This window comes from Tachypleus tridentatus, chromosome 10 (genome assembly GCF_004210375.1).
Source record: "Tachypleus tridentatus isolate NWPU-2018 chromosome 10, ASM421037v1, whole genome shotgun sequence".
NCBI lineage: Eukaryota > Metazoa > Arthropoda > Merostomata > Xiphosura > Limulidae > Tachypleus > Tachypleus tridentatus.
Window position 1 is genome coordinate 41,321,172 of NC_134834.1, and position 20,950 is coordinate 41,342,121.

At 32.3% G+C, this 20,950-nt stretch overlaps 1 protein-coding gene across 4 annotated transcripts in view; it reads right to left on the reverse strand.

Annotated features, from left to right (window-relative positions):
- The window catches only part of LOC143229132 (uncharacterized), a 132,654-nt gene that overhangs the window by 53,194 nt on the left and 58,510 nt on the right, over positions 1-20,950 (reverse strand). For all 4 annotated transcript variants that reach the window (XM_076461001.1, XM_076461003.1, XM_076461002.1 and 1 more), the window contains exons 10-11: positions 11,790-11,952; positions 1,341-1,577 (exon numbers count right to left, since the gene is read on the reverse strand). In XM_076461001.1, coding sequence (XP_076317116.1) covers positions 1,341-1,577; positions 11,790-11,952 — 400 coding nt within the window. The remainder of the gene's footprint in view (positions 1-1,340; positions 1,578-11,789; positions 11,953-20,950) is intronic.

Genomic DNA, 20,950 nt, shown 5'->3' on the forward strand with positions numbered 1-20,950 from the left:
TCCTTCCTTTTTCTAAGTACAGTATCATCAGCACTAGTATCACACTGTCAACCAGTCTGTTTGAAACTGTGAGAGTTATAACTTTGCAGGTACAAATAATTTTTAGTTAATGTCCAATGCCAACAAAAACCTGATTTCTTCAAATTTATGCAGTTTGTTTGCCATGTATTCTATCCAGAGATGTCATACTTTTCTAGGAAACAAAATTTATCACACATAAAATGTTCACTTACATTTTCCCACTACTTTTCTCTCTTCTCAAATCTTAAAGAAAACAGTCTTTTGAATGCTTGCATAATTTTTGACAGAGACCAGTACTATGTACATTAACATATATGTTATCCATAGCATGTTACTATACATTTTCTCCTGGAAATAACATAAGAACATGACATCATTTTCAGGTACTTGATCCAAGTATCAAACATGCAAAAATGATACACCATTAAAGTACAATGGACCTGTCTGAGCTGTTCAATCCACTAAACTTAAAAAATACAACTCAAAGTCAGGCTTTCTCATTTAAGTACTTATCATACTTTCTTTTATAGTTAATCTATCTCTTCTGAAGGCAAACCATTCTAAAGGTTTATCACCCTGCTAAAGAAATAAAATTGTTTTAACAGAAGATGACTAGTATACTGCATAGATTGTCCTAACATTTTCACTATTAAGTGCAGAAAAAAAAAATGATGCACTGATACCATTAGTTTTTTTAACCATCTTAGGTAACTCAGTTGAATCACTGTAACTATTATATTTTTTTTGCAAAAAATTTCCGAAATCTTTGTCATTGTGCAACAAACAACCTTTATGTCCGAGGTATACTAATGTTTTTACTAATGATACCACTGTAATATAACAGTTTTTCTGGCTTCCTAACTGTGCAATAAGAGCCATTAAAATCAGCTAAGCTTGTGAATGTTTTCCCATGGGAATAGTTTGAACATGGAAAATTCAGAAGACTAAATGCAACATATTCTTCTAATGCTATAAGTATAGGTTCATTGTGGTAAATACCACACAACTAAAAACTTCTACTTCTGTAAGAAAAGGTTTTATAATGTTTCGTACATTAAATTTATATGGTACAAGGAGCTTAAATTATACATATACAATATATATATATAAATATATATATCTCAACTTTCTGAAATCTTGAAACATAATTAGTAATTTTAGTTTTATTTAATATAAATTTTTAATCTTTATGTAACATGCATTTCCAAATAATTTAACATAAAGCTTTTTACTGTTTGATACATCTATTGCTAAATTATTTTCTGATAAATGAAGAATATTCCAAATTTTAAATAAACATTCAAAACCAAATTTCTAACCTGATATACATCATCAGCTTTGGACTCCTCTGGATTACCAGTGTCTTCTTCCTCTGCTTCCTCCTCCTCTACAAGACTTTCTTCTTCCATTATTGACATAGAAGCCTTAGCCACTTGCCTCCCTCGACTAAAACTGGACCAGCGATGACTGGACATAGCCCAAGCTTCTGTTAACCTGCTAACAACATTGCTCACCACTGACGACTTTTGAGGATCATGCCAGTCAGTAGTCACAATCTGAAAAGGTGGGTATTTCTTTAAGTAAATGTATGAGAGATATCCCAAGACAAACCATTTATATAAATTTTTCTAATGTTCATAATAATAGTCATCACAATAATTAAGCAAAGAAACTAACTTATCATCATAATGCATTTTCCAATTTTGAAAAAGTTAATATCATAGCTTTAGCCACTGTTTACTCATATCTAGAACCATACTTTATAGAGGTGAATTTTAAGAGAAATTAGGAAAGTTGTATAGTTAACAGTTACCCTGAGTTTCTTCCTCCTGCAAATATAAAATGGGCAAAACTCAAAAGATTTAGGAAATTAGCCCTTTCAATCTTTATGTAACAAAAACCTTTGTACAACTGGATTTTATCAGCTGTTTCACATACTTTGCACAGTTTGTAAAGAACAGTGTTTAATTACCAATATTCATTTTTATATCACCCAAAATACACTATATTCATAACCATTTTAACACAATTAGAATTATTTTTTCTTTTATTTTGAAAATTTTTTTTTCACACAACTAGAGCTAAACAAGCTGTAAATGTATATTTATGTTTATGTGTGTGTGGAAGGTGGAGGAATTCTTAACGAGTAAATAACTTGTGTATAAAGTAAATTAAACACTTTAGAGTAAATTCAAAACATACAAGTTATAAAAATTTACAACAAAAATTGTGGTTTTTACAGTACACAATCATAAATTTCAATATACTCTGCACCTTCCTCCACTCTCCAATTTGCCTGTGCAGTTCTAAGTCTACTAGAACTTTAACATGCAAATTTTGTATTTTCTGCATAGTACCTATAGTTACTTAATTTAACTTTCAACTTATTTAATTCCCAAAGGACCATAGCATGTATTAAGTCAGTTTGATTTTATACATTCATGACCACTTCATTCAGAGTTATTATGATCATACACATACACATAAAGGACTAAGGCTTTTGCAGTTGATTAAAAGATTAGATTTTCTTACTAATGAAACAGTACTTGCTTGGGACAGAAAGTAAAATAACAGAGGCATGCATATATATTATTCTTTTATATATGTTCAGAAATACTATTTTCCACGTTTTTAAATGTTACTTTAAAAAACAATTTTTATCTCTGTCATTTACTGAACAAACTGGAATAATTATACCAATATGGTATTAATCACTTACAACAAATATGACTGCATAATTTATTTTCAAGCAGAATGATAGGAATGAAAAACTGTTTAACTCTCACTACAAGCTCAAGCAAATTGACCAAATTTGGACACAAAAGTAACAATAATTTCCATAATATATCTTTTAAAATGTTTGTGTATCTTTTGAACATACCTTCTGAAGAATGTTTAATATAATTATTTTCATTATCTTACCTAATTTAACCAAACAAGTTTCTAATTTTTACATGGATGTCCATGAGAAAAGGTTACAAACTGAAGACAAACACAACAAACAAACAATGCTCTACATAGAATACAATGTAATATAATACACCATTTGAGGCATTAAAACCTTGGATTTCTATTGGTTAAAAATAATAGTTTACAAAATCATAGAGTACTACTGACAACTGAAAGAGAGGATGTGACAAGAAGGCATGGGAAGTGGATCTAATTTTACAGTTTATGACTCTGTAAACGAAGAAGATTGAAAGCTATAAAAGTTATACATTCCCTTAGTAACATCTACATCATAATAAATAATTCACATTCAATCTCATACTTCTCAGGGAGGTGGTAAATTAATTAAAAAAGAAAGAAAACCTACAAACCAAATATCACAATCCTCATACCAGGAGAGACTGAAGTTTTTTAAATATTCCATTATAAAACTAAAAACTTAAAATTTATTTAATATTAAAATTTGATTTAACTATATTTTAATGCCAAATTCATTCTTATATAATTATAAAGTAGTTTAATTAAATGTTGAATATCACTAAGCTTTGACATGCACACTGTGACATACCCAAAGCAAGGAGGTTAAATATAATTATAGTTCCCTGAATTTAGTTTATATATATAATTTTTTTTATATAAAAAGTCTGGACTTAGTTTGCCTGGATTAATAACTCAAAAGTTAATGTGGCAGTTGCAAACAATACAGCATAACAATGATTTTTTGTATTAAATTAATAAAAATGATCCATTAAATAACATATTACATAAATGACTTATTGCCTTAATTCTAAGCATACAAAGTCAGTTCATTGGACTAATGCCATTATTGGAAAATTATCGTTTACAATAATTCTGAATTTACTGAGTACAACTTCACAAAATTTAGCAAGCTTTAAGCAAACTTCAGAATTTTCAATGAAGTATTTTTACTGAAGTTGTCTATAAATTTTAATTCTGAGTTGGTCTGACTTAAACTAGTTCGTGTGCAAAAACATTTTCTTTCATCTTTAAGATTTTATATTTCATTTCTATGACTTCTAGAACCTCATAAATTAATCGTTGTTTTTTTCAGTAGAATGTTTATACTTTTTCTGCTGTTTTTACCTAACATAATACATATTGTGAATTTAGTATTATATTGTACAGCAAAAAGTTAAAAGCATAAAATAAATCTAAATTGTCCGTTTTTCTTTGTAGAATGATTTCATGTTGCAACAATTACACACTGTTTATTCCTACAGCTAAACCTAATCCTTTTCAAATTTGGGTTCATTTAGTTTTACACTACTGCATTTAGTCCATCCCAAAGTACATCCAAATACATTTACTACAGTGGACCAGCTTTGTGTATACAAACAAATTGATTACAAAAAAAACTATGCTTGTATTGTCCCTTGCACAAGTATGTGCTAAGACAGAAAAGGACAAGCAATGTTTTTTTTTCAATTTTGATATTCTAGTTAATCTTGTAACAATAAATACATAAATATAAAACAACAAGGAATTTAGTACTTACATTCAAAATATTATTAAACTATTATTTTATGTTATACCAATTAGTATAGCATATAATTTTGGCTAATAACACCGGGGAACACTTTTTCAGTAACTTTGAGTTGCATTGGATATTTTAACTGATTCTGAAGGAGTTTTAGGCGCTGATTTCAAATCTGAAATTAGTTTTTCTCTACAAGCTCTAGTTTGTATGCAATTTGAGGTTAATGAAATTGTACAAATGTGAACTTGCGTAAACCATGTATAAGCATTTTCACGTCCATATATATAGATAGCTTCTAATATTTTGATCATTCTTCTTTTGTTTCAGATCAAACATGGCTTCCAAAAATAGATATCATTGCAGAAACAAGCCTGATGCCTTCTGCTACATATGTGGATGCTACACACTCAATCGTCAGAGACGTAACATATCCTCGTTCGTCAAGAGTGCCTACAAGGCATATTTTGAAGTTCATCTTGGTGATCAAGACAAGCAATGGGCTCCTCATGTTGTGTGCCACAATTGTGAGGAAATGCTTCGAGACTGGACCAAAGGAAAATGCAATGGTCTGCCTTTTGGTGTTCCAATGATTTGGCGCGAACCCACCAACCATGTAACTGACTGTTATTTCTGCATGGTAAACACAATGGGTGTTGGGAAGAAAAACCGACATAAGATTACGTATCCAAACATTCCCTCAGCTATTTGGCCTGCTCCGCACTCTGAAGAAGTTCCTGTTCCAGTTTTCAAAGGCTTGCCTTCATTGGACGATAAAGACATTGGACATGATACAAGCGAACAAGACAGTTGTTACAGTGAATTGTCAGAATAGTGTACACAATCGGAGAACTGTTCTTCAGACACTGAACCTTTCCCCGTCCCCAAGCCTCTTCCCCAGGCTGAACTGAATGATTTAGTGCGGAATTTAGGTCTTTCAAAGAAAGTAGCAGAGCTTTTGGCATCAAGATTACAAGGCAGAAATCTTGTTGATCACTCTGTTAAAGTATCATATTTCAGAAAGCGTGACCAGCTTTTAGTGACCTTCTTTTCAGAAGACAGACAGTTTGTTTACTGCCATGACATCCAAGGGCTTCTCAAAGAACTGGGTGTACCTTACTATAGTCCTGCTGAATGGAGACTCTTTTTAGACAGTTCAAAATGCAGTCTAAAGTGTGTTCTTTTACATAATGGTAATGTTTATGGAGCAGTACCTGTCGGTCACTCAGTGCATTTGCGGGAAGACTATGATGATATGAGAATGGTCATGGACTTATTAAAATATCATGAGCACAATTGGATCATTTGTGTAGACTTAAAGATGGTCAACTTTCTTCTTGGACAACAGAAAGGTTTGACCAAGTTTCCATGTTTCCTCTGTATGTGGGACAGCCGAGCACGAGACAGACATTGGGTCCAGAAGGACTGGCCTATTCGTGACACCCTTGAAGCAGGCATGCCAAATATCATACAAGACCCAATTGTAAGCAGAGATAACATCATCTTTCCTCCTCTTCACATCAAATTAGGTTTGATGAAGCAATTTGTCAAGGCACTGGAAACTGAAGGTGAATGTTTCCAACACATCATCACAGCTTTACCAGGGTTATCATTTGAGAAGATCAAAGCAGGCGTGTTTGATGGCCCACAGATTCGAACCCTAATTCGTGATGATCAGTTTGTTGCTAAGATGACCGCTTTAGAAAAGGCAGCATGGTTATCCTTTGTGGCAGTCGTTCAGAACTTCCTTGGAAACACTAAGGCGGAGAACTACAGTGAACTTGTGAACAGAATGCTCCTCGCTGCGTGATCTCGGGTGCAACATGAGCATCAAGCTTCATTTTTGAACAGCCACCTTGATAAGTTCCCTGACAACCTGGGGGCTGTGAGTGACGAACAAGGAGAACGATTCCACCAAGACCTAAAGGTCATGGAAGAATGCTACCAAGGGCGCTGGGACAAAAGTATGATGGTTGACTACTGCTGGAGCATTAAACGAGATTGTCCAGATGAAGTGTACAAACGCAAAAGTTACAAACGCAAATTCCTACCTGAATAAAATACACAAACAAATTGATAAGCTATTCCTATAATTTCTTATAATAACGAAAAATTAAAAAATAAATAAAAATGTCAAATTGCATAAAATCTGTAGCTTGCAGACAAAAACCGACTTCAGATTTGAAATCAACACATTCAAATTGACTATAGAAAGGTCTTTTTTTAAATGCAACAAAATGAGTGTTCCCCAGTGTAATCAATATTTTAATAATATATGTTTTAAGTTCCTAATTCTAAAAGACAATATACTTTTTAAAATCCTGAATTTCCCCTTATGTTACACTTTCTCTCTGCATCTTCTCCTTTGCATCCACCACCCCTCCAAAAAGTATGAAATTAAATGTAAAGTACTTATTATAAAACCATCATTGCACAGACAAACCATAATTTTTATACTGTTTGCATGTTATTAGTTTGTGTTCATTGATGCAATATGCAATTAAATAAAAATTACTTATTGCATTAGAGTCATTAGTGTAAAAAGTAGGTTTGAGGGTTCTTGACAAGTGACAACAAGAAAAAAAGAAAATTGGATACTTTATTTCTTTCTATTCATGTTGATTATTTATTATTATAAAAGTAATTGCAAAGTAAAAATAGGAAACATTTTAGGTTAGTTGAGATTAAATTAGTTAAATTAATAATACTAATACCATAATAAAAACATTTCATGTAATTATGTCAATAGTGTAATACAAGCTGCATGTTCCCCAAGTGATTTACAGCTTATGGCATAGACTACAGACAGAAATGGTGCAAATGGCAATAAAAAAAATAAAAGTTAGTTATAAATAGATATATATACTGTTATGAGCTTAGAATAAAGGAATTCAGTTATGCTATAATTAAGCCCTTCTAGAAAAACAAATGTGTGTGTGATTAACAGATCAGTCAAATTGACTGATACTGTATAGGTAGGGTAGTGAAAATAACAAATAAAATATAAATGATTTACTGAAGAAAAAAAACTGGATTACACAAAAGAAATTGTTGATATGAGAAAAAGTACTTTTAATCTTAACACAAACATTACTTTGCACCTGCACTATCCAAAACTAATACTCTGTATATTCATGGACAAATCTAAACCTGTGTTTTAGTTTATTACAAATACTTCACTGAAAAACATATGATTTTTGTGTGTGAAAAACTTAGTGTCAACTACAAGGCTGCCAAATTCTATGAAGACACTATACTGAAAAGGTGGCACTCGACTTGTAATCTGAGGGTTGAGGGTTCAAATCCCTATCACACCAAACATTCTCCCCCTTTAGCTGTGGGGGAGTTATAATGTGATGGTCAATCCCACTATTCATTGGTAAAAGTAGCCCAAGAGTTGGCACTGATTACAAGCTGCCTTCTCTCTAACCTCACACTGCAAAATAGCCCTCAAGTAGCTTTGCACAAAATTTAAAACAAAACAAACCAAACACTGTACTGAAAGTATTAAATCTATAGACTTTAAATTGAGCCCATGTTGAGATTTAACCAACTTTATATCCAACGCATATAATTAAACATGGTATCATAAAGTAGGCCACAATTCAGATACTGTTTAATGTCAAAAGAAAATATTTTTAAAAATTCTCAGTCTTAACTTGTGTTTGTCATATATTTAAACACTAGAGGCACCTTTACATTTACTAGATATTAATATGTTTTCTATCCTTAACTTTTAAAGTTGTTTTCAAACCATATATTCTTATTGGTTGCACATTTATAACTGTTGAGCTTATTTTTTAATTTCATGACCACAACAATCCTGTTGAATTTTGAAGCAAAAAAAGTAAGAAGTGAAATGTGTGTGTAGGTGGAGTTGTTACCCATAGCAGAAACAAAATTTTTATACCCTATTTATCACTTAAAGCCAGTTATATAAATGTTACTTTGAGACACTCTATTCTTGTAGGTTACATATTTTTAAGTTATAAAAAGAATACTTATAAGGTACACAATGTTTTTATTTGTACAACATATATACAGATAAAATAAAACAAAATCTAAGCCCATTTTAACTACACCCTGAAGTGCACAATTTCACGTAATGCAGTACACATCAGTATATACGAATCTCTACTGTGAAGTGTAAGCATTCATGAAAGAATAAAATATAAATTTCTTACCAGGTACATGAGAGGCAATAAAACAATAAAATTAAATGATGTGAAGAATTAAAAATGTGATAACCATTAACTCTCTTGCTACTGACCCCAAATTGACATTTATAGAATGTCTATACTGTACCTTTTAATTTTTTGTGTATTTTCTCAAAATTTTGCAAGCTTCCACTAAATATTACAAATCTTTTGCAAACAAAATAAATCAGAGCTCCAAATGATGTATTTTCAGTAAAAATTCTCAGTAGTTTTCATGTTAAGATTATAAATGCTTTCTTTATCTGAAATTTCTAATTTCCTTTGTGTAATCACTAAACAACCCTAGATAATCAAACATTTTTTCCAGTAAAACTTTGTATTTTATCTGTTATTTTTTCTACCTAATTCTATATTCATTCAATCAATCTGATTTACCTTGTAACCACCATAAAAGAAAATACAAACTATATCTAAGCTACTTCCTTCTGGTATGACTGCAGATTATAACATGAAACTACAGGGTGTTCGGAAAGTCACTGTGCATTTATATATTTATTAACAGACATGTTTCAATATAGAATAGAGGAGGTAAATATGAATGACAATTATAAACAATGTTGAAAGTGATCCCCATTGGCATCAATACAGGCCTGGATCCTTCTTATTTTGTTTCTAAACACTGCTATCAGTTGCTGGCTTGAAATAGACTGAATAAAATATGATTACAAAACTGCACAGTGACTTTCCCAACACCCTGTATATTTGGTTACCTTAAATAGCTTAATGCTTGCAATAGTATACACCTGTTTCAACTTAAATGTTATTTTATTGATTTATGAGCCATGTACAATTAAAAATCCCACCACATAAGTTTTAAATCAATTGGCAAATGTCTAGCTCACCTCAATATATCAAATTAAATAATGCATGAGCTAGGTATAACCACACCCCATTAGGAAGATTATTATTCTTCATCTAACCTAACAAGTTCCTAATTTTAAAATTCAGTTACTTTTGTAATAAATGTAACATGTAATATGTCATTTGATAGATTAACACTTTGGTTATTAATTGTTTATGAAAAATTCAGTACAAAACATCAGTGAAGTGCTGGCAATTTGTTAAAGAGAATGTGACAGCTGTGTGTGAAAAGTGGGGTCTGATTTTCCAGTTTATCACTCCTTAAACAAATAAGACTGAAGGATATATATTGTAATGAACAATTTACATTAAATTCTGTACCTGTTTCAGAGGTGATAAATTAGAGAAGAGGGAAAACCTACAGAGCAAATGTTACAATTTTTATAGCAGGATAGATTGAGGATTTTTTCAAGCATCACTTTCAAACTTAAATAATATTAAACTTTCATGTATTAACTACATTTTGATGCCACATTTATTCATACACAATAATAAAAATTTAACTCTCATTACAGACCCCATCCATTTGACCAAATTCATGACCCTAAATTGACGTTTGTAATTTCCATACTAAAACTTGATATATTTTGTCTATCTTGTAGAGGGCAAAGAAAAATGTTAATGAGGTATTTTCACTAAACATTTCTCCATTACTACATGGAGTCAAATGGTGAACTGTTTCAGTAATAATCTTTATATTAATATTAAAAATACTTTTCTTCTTCACCTGAAAAATCTAAAATTTCATTTGCATAATTTCTAAAACTTCCAAAATAGTTTTCAAACTTTTGTTCCTGTAAAACTTTATATATATATCATTATTTTCTCTACTTTTACACAGTTTGAGGTTGGTCAATTTCACATACCATGTGACCATCAAAGAACATATTTAAATTATGTTTTTTGTCTTTTCAAAATGACTTCAGGTTATAACGTGAAACATTCATTTCACTTAAATAGCTTTAATTTCATTACAATATACATGTTTATACCTAAATTTTACTGTTTTATTGCTTTTGAACTTTGACTAAATTATATTAAATTACATTGTGCTCAAGCTGGTCACATGAGTATGTAATGAAAAAGTATTATTTACTTTACTTAATTTAACTGTAACTCACCAAAAAAGTTCCCATTTTTATATTTTAGTTAGTTTTATAATAATAAGTAATATACATTATAAATAAGAAATAAAGGACCTGCATGAACCTTTTTTTTTATATGCTGTTGACTGTCAGTGATGCTTAACCTTATTTCTTAAATAATAATGATAGTTATGCACTAAATATTTTAAATAATTAAATAATGCACCAACAAACACAGTATTTTGTAATAAGTAAAAAGTAGGCAATGTCCTATAACTACCGCAATTTGTTTGGCTTTCGACTACACAACAAAAGTCATTTATAATTATGCTGAGGTAATTAATATGTGTTCAATAGGAACAAAGTTTGAACTTAAAGCAAATAGATAATTCTCCATATGAAAAAATAACTAATATAATATTAAAAATCAGATAGTAATTGTGCATTTCTGAAAGTGAGGATGTAACCAGTAGTCATGGTATGAGAAGTCTGATTTTCTATTTTATAGCTCAGTTGCTAAATAGTACTGAAGCTTTTGAAAATTATGTATTGCCCGAGTGATGAAAATATTATAAGGAGTAATTTACATTAAATTTCATACTTCTTGGATGGGTGGTAAGTAAATTAGAAAAGTAAAGATGGCTAATGAAAAAAGTTTCCAATTTTCATAATAGAGAAATTATGATTTTTGAAAACATTGTCGAATAAAATTAAAAGCATAAATCTTGTATACAATTAAAATTTTGATTATTAGTTATGTTTTTACACCAAAGTTATTTATTTACCATAACAATAAAAATAATTTAATAAGACTTGGAATGTCACTCACTAAAACACATGCAGAAAAAGACACCTGTTAAAATTTGAGTATAACTATAACAAAAATTTATGATATGCACACTTTGAACTTGATACATGCAAAGAAATAATAATGTAATATTAACAATTTTTAAACATTTATTTCACTGTATATTACTGACTCAGCCACAGTTAGTATTAGGGTTGCAAAAGTAGTAGATAAAATACAAATTTTTGCCCTGAAGAGCTTATATACATTCAAAAGTTCAACTAACTCCTTACAAGTTCAATGACAAGCCAAGTAAAATTGATTTCCAATCTATATTTCTTTCCTAGGTTAAAAAAATTCAAAAACATACACACCTGTCTAGCTATAGATGAAAATTTCATTACTGCCAATGTTTCGTCATACATTGATGCACATTGGTTAACATTGACTATCATTGAAGCTTGGCCTTTACCAGTAAAAAATGCTTGAAACAAGCGGGTTAGTTTACTTTCCCTGAATGGAACAACCTTCTTTTCTCTGAAATATATAAAAACAGTTACGATTACCACCAAGCTTACATGTTTAGAGCACCATGTTTATGTAAAAAAAATAATTTACATATGTATACATCTTTACACTTGTAAGCATGAAAAAAATGTTTAGAATTCCTTTACTTATATTTATTATTTCAAAAAATTATGTAGAACAGTCTGCTTTTCTAATTAGCAAATAAACAGTAAAATTGTTTTTATCCTCAGCAATTCACTATGACTTCTTTTGCTTTTACAAATCCTTTGGTTAGAGGGAACATGTTTGAATTCACCCAATGAAGTAATTTAATAATGCATTAGGAAGAGAATGCTCTTTGAAATGTGAGCAAAGACTGAAGAGTAAAAAGAACCAAACGTTCGTGAAACTTTCTTATCAGTGATTTTAGATTCTGCCCATAAAATGAAATTATACCAGACAGAAATTACACTTTTTTTTTTTAACTTTACAGTCATTACAAATATTTGACAGAACAGAAATCAAACACCATTAGGACAAAGCAAAAAATTAAATTCCAGACTACTAGAAAGTAAGGTAGGGAGATATTTCATGTTTATTGGCACAAAGCTACTATGCTACTTGTGCCAAACAAGATGTAGTATACTATAATGGTATATGGAAATTAAGGTAAAAATATGTAAAATTAATACCTGCCAGGAAGACTGAAACAGTAAGTACAAACTTGCTGTTAGTCACCTGAAATTGGCCATTCCAGCCCTGGGGTTCAGGTCAAAATAAAAATAAAAATGTGTAAAAGAAATCATGTGAAAACAGTATATAGTCCACTAAAAACCTTAAATTAAGTTAAAAAGACCAATGACTCTTTAAAATGTAAAAACATGAGTGAGGTGCGTAGTATCACCTATGACATTGGCTAATGTCAAGGGCAAACCTACCTTAAAAATATGTTTAAAATGACGTAGTTGTTCTTAGTTGTAATGACGGCATGATAATAAAATATATATGATTATGACCTGAGTGCCAGACAGACCACATATTGGTGCATCAGTACTAGATAAAAGAAAGTGGTGAGCTAAAAACTGTGACCAATGCATAGCCTAGCCAAAAGAACTTTCTCCCTTCGATCTTTACAGAAAAAAAATGGCCAAAGAGCAAAAGAAGGCTTCATTTGAAAAAGCTTATTATTTCCTTGTGCACTATGGGTCGACTGCCAACTGGTGTACAGTCGGGTTTTGATAACTGAACTATAGTCCATGTATGGAACAGGTACAGTGGTGACAGAGCCAGAGCAGATGGACTTTACTGCAGTATTTCAATTACATAAAAGTGTGGCCCACTGACGGAAAACACAACCCCAAGTAGGATGCTGTAGTAAAGAGCAAATTTAGGAAGCATACATTAGAGACAGTTGCGAACAGCAAATATACAGAGGGGATTCATGGGACTCCAAATACAAACTTTGGACTGGAGAAGTATGAAAAGCCCCACTGCAAAGCCTAAGCCCCTGATGGTGGATAGGATCCAACATTTTCAGTGCCAAGGTTCTGGCAGAAGCATAAACCTGTAGTCAAGTTTGGATCAGATAAGAGCACGATAAATTTTAAGCATGGAGTATCAATCTGCTCCTCAAGAGGTGGAAGAGAAGACACGGAGGATGTTCAGTGCTCTTATACATTTGATACGAAGTTGCTTGATATGGGAAATAAAGTTTAATTTACAGTCAAATATAAGACCTAAGAACTTTGCCTTAGGAATTACAGGAAGTACAACATCATCAACACAAAGTTCTGGATCTGAATAAATAACCGACTAGCAGCAGAAATGTACACAAACGGTTTTAGGGAGAGAAAGTTGAAAACCATTTGCTGTGTTCCAATTACCTATATGATCAATTGCAGTTTGTAGCTGCTGCTCAATAAACTTTATGCTTGATGACTGACATGAGATGTAAAGTCATTAACAAAAGATCATCTGCAATTGGAGGGAGTAGCTGTTCATTGATGACATTAATCTTTATAATGAAAAGTGTGACACACAGAACACAGCCCTGAGGGACTCCAAGTTTCTGTGGAAAAAAATGGGAAAGTGTTGAACCCACACAGACCTGGAATTGGCAGTTCAATAAAAAATGCTCAATAAAAGTGGCAAATTGCCATGCAATCCGTATGAGTGAAGGTCTCGCAAGATGCCATTTCTCCATGTTGTATCACAAGCTTTCTCTAAATTAAAAAAATAGAAATTGTAGCTTCAAAAAGGCTTCTCTGATTGATGTTTCAAGGCAAATTAAGTGGTCTATCATGGAGCATTGCCTTCAGAACCCCACTGAGTGGGTGAGAGAAGATTGTTTGATTCAAGGAACCAAACAAGATGAGCATTAATCATCCTCTCTAAGATCTCGTCAAAGCAAATGGATGGCAATGCGAAGGAATCTTTGGATCCTTAGGTAGATCGAAGAATAGGTAGATCGAAGAATAGGTAGTACGATACCCTGGCGCCAAGCATCAGGAAAGACAATCTTCTGCCATATCCAGGAGAAAGGTGGCGTAGCATTTCATAATGTATATCATCAGATCCAACTGATGAAGTGCAAGTTTTGAGTTCCACCAGTGTAAGAGGGCAATTGTAGTCACAGGAATGAACAGTCAAAAAGGAAAGAAGCAGATGTTAAACTTGTGTTTTAATAGATAAGAAGGAAGGGGATGAGTTTGAAGAGCTAGATATATGAGAGCAACATTCACCAAGAGTATTGGCAATGCTCATCAGCAACTTCATGGACACTGGATGTTAAGATAGAGAGAGGGGCAGAAATATACCATACACTCACCTTCTGGATCTTGTCCCATATGACTTTTGAATTGAGGGTTGAAGAAATGCTGGATGTGTATTTAATCCAAGATTCCTTCTGGCTTTGCTTCTAACTCGCTGAGAATGTGCATGGGCTTGCTGAAATGCAATGTAGTTTGTAAGCATGGGATATGTACGAAATTTATCCCAAGCATGTTTCCGAGCATTTTGTATTATATAACAAGCAGAATTCCACCGAAGACGGGGATGCCGTAGGAAAAATATTGAGGTTTTGGGAATGCAGTGAACAGCTGCTTGGAAAAAAAAGTTAGTTCCTGCTGCTCCACAATCATTTATTGATGATTCACATAAGATGGCATGATCAAGTTCCGATATAGCAGTGAAAGAGGGCCAGTTGGCCTGATCCAACTTCCACCAAGGCACACAGGTAAGATAGCACTGACCACGGCCAATTTCTCTGAATATGATAGGAAAATTATCACTACCCCATGGATTGATGTCAAACTCCCAAAAAAAAAGCAAGTGAAAAGCAAAGGGGAGCAGATAAAAAGATCTAAAGCAGTAAATAACTGACTGGGTGCATGCAAACAAGTGTAATAGCCAGTATTGAAGAGAGACAGATTGTCAGTGATGTCGAGAAACCCACTTGTTGAGAAATTTATATGCAAAAACGGCTCGTTTGGGTTGAGAAAATATTTTACATAGAAGAGCGAACAACGTTTCGACCTTCTTCGGTCATCGTCAGGTTCACAAAGAAAGAGGTAACTGACTGGAAGCTGACCACATGTTTGAAAGGGGTTGTGTAACTGAGTGTCGGAATGTAGAGGGCGGTATTAGGTGTTTGAATATATAATTTTATTTATTATTTTATATATATATATATAGGTATAAAGGCGTTCCTTTATATTGGTTTATTTTGGGTTTAAGTTGTTGTATAAGTAAGGCTTCTTTAATTTTGCGTTTGTTTATGTTTGTTTCTTTATTTAGTATTTGAGTGTTTTCTATGGTTATGTTGTGTTTATTTGACTTGCAGTGTTCGAAAACGTGTGAAGGTGACTTTTTTGTTCTTTGAATCTGGTTTCCATTTGTCTATTTGTTGAATAAAATAAATGTCATTTCTTCTATCAATAATTCGTTGGTTTAAATTTCTTAGTTTCTTAACGATCGTGTGAGCGTGTACTGTTAATAGTGGTGTGCGGTATGCTAGTTCAGACATAATGGTAACAGGTAAGTACAAATACACAAAGATTTACACTTCTCGTACAATCGCCATTTTATTCAACAATGTAGAAAGGAACAACTAGCCCCTAATTTTGTAAAGGTAAAACTTTCAAAAAATTTTAATACATACACAAACATTATCCAAAATTTACAGAAAAAACTACTTAAAGCCATGTTGAACACAAAATACAAAGAACTACATGACTTACAAAAAAAATGAACCTAGACCATCAACTGGCATGCTGCATTAAACCAGTGGTTTACGGACTTATACAACGAAACATAAACCAAATCAATACTAAGAACGACAGAGACAAAAAGATCTGCCACAACAAAAAACTAGAAAAACTAAGATGCAAACAACAGAAAAGACACCAAAACGACAAACCGTTGACTAACCTCATAATTGACAGATCCGACCGACAATTAAACACAGACGAGATACATCTACTTAACAAAGGACTCAACTTCGCAATAGCACCTAGGTACATTCCAACCATAGAAATCAAAACATATTTAGAAGATCTGGCCAGGAGACTTGTGATACTTTCTACAGAGAACAAAAACAAGGAAACAACCAACAGAAAGAAGACAACTTAGATAATTTTATTGACATCCAACAGCCAAACTTCCCAGGTAAAATTACAAATTTATATTTTCCAGAAACACTTAAAAAACAACATCTTAAATGATTTTTTCAAAGAATTTTCTCACATAACCATCAACATAATTTCACAAAACAGAAAACTAAAAAACAACCTTACAAAAAGAGACATTAATTCCATTAAAAACCTAAAACAAGACAAAAACAAAAATTCTAAAAGCAGATAAAGGTAACGCTATAGTCATAATGAACACAAATGAATACATCCAAAAAATGAATTACATCCTATCAGACACGAACAAATTTAAACCAATACATACAAATCCAACAAAGACACACGAGACGCAACTGAACAAATTACTACTACAAATGAAAAAAGCCAACACAATTTCACAAACACTTTATTTCTACCTACGTAAAACTGACTCACGCGCACACCGCAAATATACGGCATCTCCAAACCTCATAAACCAGATTGTCCATTACGACCAATAATGTCCACATATGAATCGTTTAATTACAATCTTGGTAAATACATAGCATGGGCATTCTCCAAATATGCAACATCAGCCAGCTCATTCATCAAAGACTTTTAATTTCATGTCTAATCTAAATCAACTTAATCATAAAGCCTTAATGGCCAGTTTTGATGTTATATCCCTCTTTACAGAAGTTCCAACCACTGAAGCCTGCAAGATAGCCTTAGAACTCTATATCCCAGACCCTAACCCAACTATAGACATTCCCAGTAACCAGTTAGCAACCCTCATAGAATTAACCACGATAAAGACAAACTTCATGTTCAACAACCATAACTATATACAAACAAATGGCCTAAGCATGGGCAACCCAGTATCACCAGTTCTAGCCAATATTTTTATGACACAAGTTGAAACACAAGCAATTAACACAGCATTACATCCACCACTATACTGGTACAGATATGTAGATGACACGGTTGAGGGATTCAAATCTACAGAACACATACTTAATTTTTTCAATCACATTAACTCTATACATCCCAACATTAACTTCACATGTGAACAGGAAGAAAGCAATCAAATATTATTTCTTAACCTCAAAATTACAAGAATTGACACACAATTCAAAACAGAAATCCACAGAAAAATCACCCATACTGAACTATACATTACTTGGGACTCAGCACATGAAACAAAACAAAAACTCAAAATACTAAGAAACCAAATAAACACAGCCATAAAACTATGCTCACCAGATAAAATTAACGATGAGTTAGACAAAATAAAACAATACTTCATCAACATCAATAAGTTTCCTCCACAAACCGTAGAAAACATTATACGCACACACCTGGACAGAAAGCAAAATCAACCAACTAAAGTAAATATATCTCACGAATCAAAAAATCACGAAACCATATACTGCTGTATACCATATATTCCTGACATTAGCAAACAAATAACCAACATTTGGCAAAAACTAGTAACAAAATATGACATTCCAGTTAATACCAAATTTATTCAAAAACCAGACACAAAACTGAGGTCTATACTATGTAAAAACTACACTGACAAACACCACACCAACATTATTTAGAAAATACAATGTGATAACTGCCACGACTTCTATATTGGAGAAACAAGTAGACAAATGGAAACCAGATTCAAAGAACAAAAAAGTCACCTTCACACGTTTTCGAACACTGCAAGTCAAATAAACACAACATAACCATAGAAAACACTCAAATACTAAATAAAGAAACAAACATAAACAAACGCAAAATTAAAGAAGCCTTACTTATACAACAACTTAAACCCAAAATAAACCAATATAAAGGAATGCCTTTGTACCTATATATATATAAAATAATAAATAAAATTATATATTCAAACATCTAATACCGCCCTCTACATTCCGACACTCAGTTACACAACCCCTTTCAAACATGTGGTCAGCTTCCGGTCAGTTACCTCTTTCTTTGTGAACCTGACGATGACCGAAGAAGGTCGAAACGTTGTTCGCTCTTCTATGTAAAATATTTTCTCGAGAGCCGTTTTTGCATATAAAAAGAGACAGATTGTGATTCAGGAGCATATGCTGTATAGCATGACTCCTCACATCAATACTTGAACCACCCTAGAGGGGATTATGCCCATAAAGATCCCCCAAAATTAAAAAGGGAGTTAGCTTTAACTTTCGACATACCAAGTTTGTGACCTATCAAATTCAAGATTTGCTCAATTGGGTTGAGACTGGGGCTATGGAGAGGGCATTGCATCACTTGGATGACTCCAGAAGCTTCATTCTAAGGTAAGGTTTCGATTAATGTTTGATGCCATTAACTTTTTGGAAGTACAATTACTTACCAATAATATGTAAACCACTGGATATACCATTACGAATGGTACTTGCAGTGATCCATTATTCCATCTATTTTGGAAATATCTCCTGTTGCCTCTGCACAAAAACAACCTGAAATCATCACACTACATGTCCCATGCTTCATGGTAGGTAATGTGTATTGGAGTAAGTACCTTTGACCTTTCTTTCACAAGATGTACAATCTATGCTTTCAACCAAATATTTCAAACTTGTACTCATCTGTTCATAACACCCTTTTCCAATCAGCAACAGTTCAGTTTTGTACTTTCTAGCAAATTTGAGTCTCTTGACAATATTTGGAAATTGAAGTAAAAGTTTTTTTAATCAATACATGACCAAATATTTCATTCTCATTGAGACATCTTGATACTGTGGATTTGGACACTTTTCTGGCATCTGATACACGTTTGTTTATCTCAAACTTGAGATCGGTGTCAGTCTTCCTTCTGTCACAAAGACTTCATAAATGAAGATACTTAACATCAGTATCATTGAGTTTAGGTGCTTTGCTTTTTCCTTTTATATTTTCAAATTTATCCATCTTACCTGACAGTGTTTGGCAAACATGCCAAGTCTGCACCAATTTATCAGCCAGGCCAACCAGCATCATGTAAAGCTTTTATGAAAACTCACTACTCTACTGACAATTCTTTATGGTTTTTGAGTCATAACATGACAACAAAACTTAATGTAGAATGTTAAACTGTTTATTATCAAGGAGTAAATGCACAGTGCTATTAATTTCTTCTAGCATATGCCAGTACCATGTGCTATCTCCTTTATATATAATTTAGACATTGCAAGTGGCAGTTATTTCAGACCCTAAATTCGATCAGTATGTTCATGCAACCAAAACCTTTATGATATGCCCTTGGTAAACATATGTGGGATTTCTAAAAAATGATAAGTATTCTCACCGTGGCTCATTCCATTGTCAACAGGGATCAGCAAAGCATTATATTTTTGAAATTTACATTCTGTAATGACATGGAAGAATTAGTCCCATGAAGTGGAAAGAATGACAAAATCTTCTCATCTTTACACTTTTACACAATACTGTATACAACTTCAAAGAACATTAATTATTTTCACTGGTTTGTAACTGTACAGATCTGTATTACTATGGTAATCTGTTACTAATAATAAAATAATTGTCAATTGTTATAAATGTACACTATGTATTACAGTTCTACTTGAAATTACTTGAATTTCTTGTTTATCCACATAGAAGAAGCCTGGTATAATTTTTATTCCTCATAGTTTAATAAATTATTTTATTTTAATAGGGAATAAGTAATAAACAATTAATAAATTGGGACCAAGAAACTCACATTACCTTTTATGTGATACATTATGGTTTACTGAAAATGTAAATATATTTTGATAATAAAATTAGGGATTAGGTTATGACTATTAAAAACTAGAAATTTTAAACTATACTCTGCAGTAGCCATGCATTATCATAACAATCTATTAATTACTGTTATCAAAATTATGATTATAACCCACGTCATTCATAATTGTTGAAAACTTGTCATTTAATTTTCTATTTTGCTACCCACTAAAATGTGTACAAGTAGCCATTGGTAGTAGTGGGTGAACAACCATAATTACAAGCAGGTACATACTGTCTCTCAGTTGTTTATTTCTGCTGTGTTTTTACTTCCATTTTCAGAGAATATGTGACTTACCACTCTTATTAGCCACAGTATTCAAGACCATATAACATATCATAAAAAAAGTTACCAAAAGTTAATTTTTCAATTGGAAAACAACAGTGACTAATATCTTTGTAGGTTCTCATGAATATAAATTTGTTTCTACAAAAGCTCTTTTGAAACAAAATCGTGACGCACATTAAACACTCAAAATTTGTACTAGCAATATGTAATTTTCACCTCTACAAAATCTGCAGTTTCATATGTGATTACCTGTTGGATGTCTGAGTGCATTACCCTATTCTTCCATCTTTTTATTAATATTAATGTTAAGAATTATAACATTCAAATGCATTAAGCTTTAAAACGGCAA